This window comes from Apaloderma vittatum, unplaced genomic scaffold (genome assembly GCF_000703405.1).
Source record: "Apaloderma vittatum isolate BGI_N311 unplaced genomic scaffold, ASM70340v1 scaffold38515, whole genome shotgun sequence".
Classification (NCBI taxonomy): Eukaryota; Metazoa; Chordata; class Aves; order Trogoniformes; family Trogonidae; genus Apaloderma; species Apaloderma vittatum.
Genome location: NW_009718307.1, coordinates 1 through 6,484, shown reverse-complemented (window position 1 = coordinate 6,484; position 6,484 = coordinate 1). Strand labels below are relative to the sequence as shown.

The 6,484-nt window shown below is 39.0% G+C and overlaps 1 protein-coding gene across 1 annotated transcript; it reads left to right on the top strand.

Moving 5' to 3' along the window:
• Positions 1 to 599: 599 nt before the first annotated feature.
• LOC104269627 (general transcription factor II-I-like) lies at positions 600 to 6,022 on the top strand (the record flags this gene model as incomplete). The annotated part of the gene is made up of 8 exons (XM_009870196.1): positions 600 to 717; positions 2,824 to 2,958; positions 3,133 to 3,316; positions 3,516 to 3,544; positions 4,413 to 4,418; positions 4,649 to 4,697; positions 5,394 to 5,434; positions 5,910 to 6,022. Coding segments are annotated over 8 exons (675 nt in total), but the record flags the coding sequence as incomplete, so codon positions are not given.
• Between the last annotated feature and the right edge of the window lie 462 nt (positions 6,023 to 6,484).

Below are 6,484 nucleotides of genomic sequence, written 5' to 3'. Positions count from 1 at the left end.
GCTGCCGGCCAGGGTCAAACCACGACAAGTTTATTCCTAATAAATCACACACTTAGGAATTAATTTAAAGATAGTGTTCCTAGCACTCATCAAACAATTGCAGTTACAAGTAATAAAAATAAAATCCAAACCAATCATGTGCTTACTGCAGGAGCTCGTTTTTGCTGTTGCAGTCTGCATTTGAGCTTGCTTAAGTGGTTCAGCTTACAGTGCCCTCCTGCCAAACCTTCTGAAATGCAAATAAGGCAGTTTTTTGAGCAGTCTCGTGCTGTAGACATAATATATTAATATGTTCATGTGCTGAACTCTGCATTAGTAGCCTGGATCTTTGTGAAAGATGTGGAAGTAATTCTCTTATCTTTTAGCTTTACCTTATGGCCTGCCATGCTCGTCCCTTTCCTTTCTCCTACTGTTCTTCCCTTCTTGTTTCCCCAACTTTCCAGAGTGGTAAAAGGGCTTTACCTGAAGGAGGTGATGGCCAGCACTGCGTTTTTGATGGTCTCCTTTTCAAGCCCTTTCTGATGGTATTAGGGGTGAATTAATCTGTTTTTCAGTCATAAAAATTTTTCTAAGAGTTTTTTTTTTTTTTGACTTTAAAGCAGCCTGTTCGTTTTATAATCTACCTGTTTTATAAGGACGGTGACAGCTCCAGAGATTACTTTTCTAGCCAAGTGACAGGCTGGACTGTCGAATCCAATGTGCTGCTGGTCAGGACAGGTAGGAGGGAATAACCAAAACACCTGGATAATACAAGAAGATAGGAGATACTCAACCGTCCATGGCCTCTCAGTGAAAAAGTACCATTGTTAGGAGTTGGGTGATTGGAATCCTGCTGAATTCAGGATACCTTTTGCAGAATACCTGGGCTAACCCTGCAGTATATTTCCAGCTATGTAGAATGCAATTCTTTCACCGTATCACCACTCCTCACCCTTCCTGAGCACTTTACCCTGTCAATACAGCCCTCCAGCCCTCTTCCCCACCAGGCCTTATTGCATCTGTCCCAGACATCCTGTCCCAGCTGCTTTAATGATGGTGCAAGGGCTCTGACAGAGCCTGGGGCTTGTGGAACCTCCAGCCGGTGGGGAGATGTGTCTGTCGGTGCTGCCAGGAGGAGCGCGATGGCTGCTCGCTTTGATCGCTCGTGCTGAGCCCGTATAAATCTTGCTGTGTTTTGAGGCTTGATCTTGTTTTTCAGACTTGCTTGAAATTGGCCAACAGATGTGGGAGAGATTAGGGAGGCAGATGTATAATGCGAGCTTAAGAAAAGGGATAAAAGTCACATAATAGAAAACAATAAGAGTTTCTCTTCTAGTTTAGTAGGAAAATTTCCATATCTTTTTGTCTGCTTTACCTTTTAATGGGAAGTGAGCAGTGTAATCTTATTTGTGTTTTGCTTATTATTTTTAGAAAGAGTGGGTACACTTTTGAGAAGCTTTTGGCAGTAAAGGCGTTTTTAGTGAATCAGCCTCTTCTGTGGAGAAAAACTCAGAGAAAAAGCAACATTGGATGTAGCTATAAATGGAAACTGAGGTCTCTTATCCCCAAATCTGCAGGCAGACCTTATAAGCTGTCGCTAATTAAGCACCTCTGATATAGGTATATAATAATCTACTTTTGCGTTATTTTTTGTGTTATGGTAGGCCCTGTCATATTGCAGAGAAAGCAAAAGTTTCAGGCTTGAAAAGCTGGAGAACTCAAAGTCGCGTGGAGGTGGGTTCCCAGGGCACAAAGCAGAAGTGTGATATGTTGAGAAACGAAGAGATTCTCTTTTAAGCGAAGCTAAGAGTTTTTAAGATGAGAAGTATGTCTTTCCTAAGAGCATCGCTGCTTCAGCTCCTTTCACAACCCGTTTGTAATCAGTTGCTCAAGCTGATCTTTGTTTCCCCACGTTAGTGTAGAATTCCGACGCCGGCCGTACAGGGGAGGCAAATCGCGGGGTTTCACACTCCTGGTGGAGTCGTGGTGCAGCTTCGGCACCGATCACTCTCTTGCACGTAGAAACACAGCTCTGCCTTGCTTTTCCTTTCACACGCAGAACATCTCTGTTTCCCCCTATTTTTGCTGGGGGATTCTCAGTAAGTCTTCTCAAGAACTGAACGGTGAAGGAAGGCTGCCTCCTGAGATCACGACTGCCATTTGCTTTTTAATATTTGAAAGCGTTATTTTTCACTCGCTTCTTTAGCAATGGCTTCTGCTCAGAGACTAGAACAAGAGGCAGGGCTGAAACTGTCTCTGTTCTGTGTGATAGCTCGTTTGCAACTTTGTGCTTAAGATGTCTTTTGAAAGATATAGGAGCTGCTGTGGCAAAAGTCTCTCCTATAAAAAATTCAGCGAAGCACATAGGGCATAAATAAACCAGGATGTAGCGTACCTGCTGCCTCAGACATGGTGCGCAGCACTGGGGAGCCACGGGGCTCTCCGCACAGGTATTTTGCTTTTTCCCTGGTGACTGTCTTGGTCCTCCTTTTCCTGGCAGTTTTACATTTTGGGGTTTTTTTCTCCTGTATTATCCTCTCCTGAAATTAGTAGTGTTTTCTGCCTCTTCATGCCAAAAAAATGTGGGCTTAATGCATCATACACCTCAGAGGATGATGTTTACCAAGGTTATGAGGAGGATATAGTAGTTTTGGTGTAAATTTAAATTCACTCATTGTTTATGTACATGGATAAGTATGTTTGCTTTGAAGGCAAAGAGATCCTTATGATTTTCTGGCAGGAATCCTTTCTGAGTGTGAGTAGTCTGAACTGGTGGCACTAGGTACTGGGAGTTTTAATAAGTTACTACTTTATTACTCTTTTATTTCTATAAATAACTGCCAGGTGTTACAGAAGAGGAGAGTGCTAGAGAACTGCAGAAAAATAAGACTAGATCACCTGTAAGCAGACTGACGGTGGATATCGTGGAACTGGAAGCTCTCAGAAAGTCTGTGGAGGATTTTTTCTGCTTTTGCTATGGTGGGTGCTTTAAAGTCTTCCAAGTAGCTGTTCTGGATTTTTGAGTTTCTCTTCTGTTTGGGAGGAACTTACTGCATGACTTTGCCTTTCAACTATACTGTTGTTAAGGTGTTAAACTTAACTTTTAGTGGCTGATTCTAAAACATGCACATATATTTTATTTTTTTCTCCTAGGTAAAGCTTTAGGAAAGTCAACAGTGGTACCTGTGCCGTATGAGAAGATTCAGAGGGACCAGTCTGCTGTGGTAGTGCAGGGCCTGCCCAAGGGACTTGAGTTTAAACATCCGGCAAATTATGACGTTTCAACCTTGAAATGGATTTTAGAAAACAAGTCGGGGATCTCCTTTATCATCAAAAGGTTATTTGCTCTCTCTTGTGCTGGTCTGTCTGCTTCGGTTTTGTATTTAAATTAAGTCTAATAAATTTTACTTTTTAATTGAATACATTGCAGCCTGTTTCTCTGAAACAGGAGTGCTCGCTGCTTAATGTTACGCTACCAAGTAAGTAATGATGTGTTTGCTAAAGCTGTGGGTTTTTCTTTCTGTATTTCCACACAGGCCTTTCCTAGAGCCAAAGAAACACCTTGGTAAGTTACTGCTTACTCAGACTAAATAGAAAGAGATCAGGATTTTAGTTTAGATAGCAATGTAGATGCAGGGTTTGGTCATGTGGATAAAGTTGCCTTTACTTATGGAACTATAACCTTTTCCTCTGTACTTTCTGCCCAGGCCGGCTAATTAAGAGATAAAGTTTGATTTTTTGCGTTCTTCAACCTGTTACTGAGTTTAAATTTAGTGTGAATTGGATAGCATCCTGGGGAAAGGTGACATGAATTGGTGGACTGCTTTGCATTTTTAGAAGATGCCAAGACTATGCATTGCTCTGTGATACAATACCTAGCTGATTTGGACGGTTATATCTCATTTTAAAAATTGATCTAGTCTTCTGCAGTGTCTAGATGTTGTAGTTCCTCTGAAAGCCTCTATATATTAAAACTGCGCTCTAGAGTTTTTTAAAATTCTGCAAAAATTCACTTCTAGCTTAGAAGGAATCCATTCTCCTGTTCCTTTCATGGGATCCTGTTGCTTTACTTGAAAAATTCATACATGTGAGGCTTTGTTTTATGAAGAGGATGAAGCAATCTCTATAGGAATGTAGTCAAAAGGGAAAAGCTTCACTTTCGTGGGTGAAACAGCCAGAAGTTGATGCCGGATTAGTCAAATGAGAAATGTGTCAGAAATTAGTCAAATGAGAAATATATTTCTATTAAAAATGCAAGGCAGGTTTTCAGTGTGATGAATGGCATTGTAAAAAGATAATCTGTTTGCATCTAGCTGTAATTCAGGACTAAGCAGAATCTTGATAAAACTTACCTGTTTTCTTTTTAGCAGAGTTTAGGTGAAAGAGTTGTTTTACCTTTTGTTTCCCAAGATTTTTACTTAGCAGCATGAAAGCGGGAAGTGCAAAGCATGGTGAAACGCACATATTTAGCAATTCTGTATTGATGTTGCTTTGTAGATACATAAAGCAGCTTAACAAGAGCATCCCCTTGTATCTGAATACAGAACATACGCACACATGCTTGTAAGATGTGAACAGGTTTTTGCTTCGTAAAATCAATGTTATATTTTCAATTTGTAATAAATGTAAACGGAGTACAGAAATTCAAAGATTGTCTTTTAACTTTCAGGAGCTCATACGACAGATCCTTCAAGTTCAATTATATCTCCAGGTGGAAGGTGAATTTAAAATAATACAGTATTTTTTGTATGAACTATGTATTTTCATATAGTTTATCTTTTTCTCTTAAAGTGCTTTTCCTGTCCAGCTGACCCTTGGATAACTTTTGCTTGCCTGGGATTATGAAAAGCATGAAACTGAATTTTCTCTTTCTCTTGATCATTATTTGTGGGGCAACTGCAACAAATTAAACAGATGGCAAAGTTTCCCCTCAGTTTAATTAGCCCAATGAGTGTTCTTAATTCACAGTCTGTCAGTCAGGGATAAGCTTATCATGTTTTATGATACGGCAGCGATGGGGAACAGATGTAATGTTGCTTCCTTCCCCCTCCTCAATTAAAAAGGACAAAAATATTTTTTCTTGTTAGTAAATGAAGATATTGTATCTGGAAGAAATACAGATTTGGTTAATATGAAAACGAGGATCAGTTTTCTGTGCTTCTGAATTTGACTTTTATTAAATGGTGAACACACTTTAAATATTGGCTATGTCCCTTAAATATGGGGATAGGAGATTGCTGGCAATTTCTTTGAGATAACTCACATGAGCCAAGATACAGTGTTTGTTTTTTTACTTTTGTATTCCTAGCTGGGAAAAAATACAACCTGTAAAGCTTAAGAAACTTTCCAGAAATGTGATACTTGCGGGTTTTTTTAATATAATGCTAATGTGTTTGATTTGTTTATTTTTGTAGTTGTCATATTCAAGTGAAAACAGAACCAAACGAGGATTCTGGTATGTTTGAAATTATGCCTTTATTTGCAAAAAAAAAATAAAAAAATAACCACACTAGTTTCTGTTCTGAAGGCTTAATTTAAGTAGAGATAGGAAGCTCCAAGAAAAATCAGAAGAAAGTCATCCCTTGTGAGAAGGAAAAGCTTTTCTTTCCTTCAAATTGTCCACTTTTCAGTTGGAGTTTTTATCAAGTATTGAACTTCTGCCAAATATTTTTACAGTCTTCAGATCTGAGATGGCATTTGCAAGGGAAGCTTTTCATCCTGAATCCCTTCTGATCGCGACCAAATTGAAACATAAGGAGCCAGCAGCGCTTTGTTAGCGTTTCAGCTCAACAATTACAGCATCTCAGCACCTGAATTTTTTTTCCCTTTTTTAAAATAGAGATCAGCTACCTTAGTGGATTTATTGCTTGGTAGGGGTTTTTTTAAGTTTTATTTAGTTTCCATATTTCATTCCCTTGTTGCTTCTGCAGGAATTTCTTTGGAACCAGGAACAGTAACAGTGAAGGAGGAATCCGATGATCCTGACTACTATCAGTATAATAGCCAAGGTAATTATGCTAATTTTCACGTGTTTATCTCCTGAAAGGGTTGATTGCTTATGTGCTACTCTCTCTGTGCCTCTCCTTACTTATTCTTTATCATTAAACTTACAGTTGCTTATCTCTGTTAAGACACAACATTTCCATGTTGGCTATCATTCAAGTTGTTCTGAAGAACATCAGGCAGCTAAAGTGCAACCTCAGCGTACCTGTGTGTGTGTGTTTGCGCTGAGCAAGAAATTTCAGGACTCTTTTGAGTTGCCTTCTTGTTCTCTTCTTCTGAGGGTCCTGTGTGCTGCAATGACCTCTTTAAATGGGAAATAAACCATAAACCATAATAACAATGCTTCCTAGAGCACTGCTTGAACCTCTTCTTTAGATTGAAGTTTCAGTAACTTCTGTAGTTTATCAGTCACTTTTTTTTTTAATTTTTTTTTTATAATGACCAATGTGTGTCCAAATTGTATGGAAAAGTTTATTTATATTTTTATATTTTATATATTTAT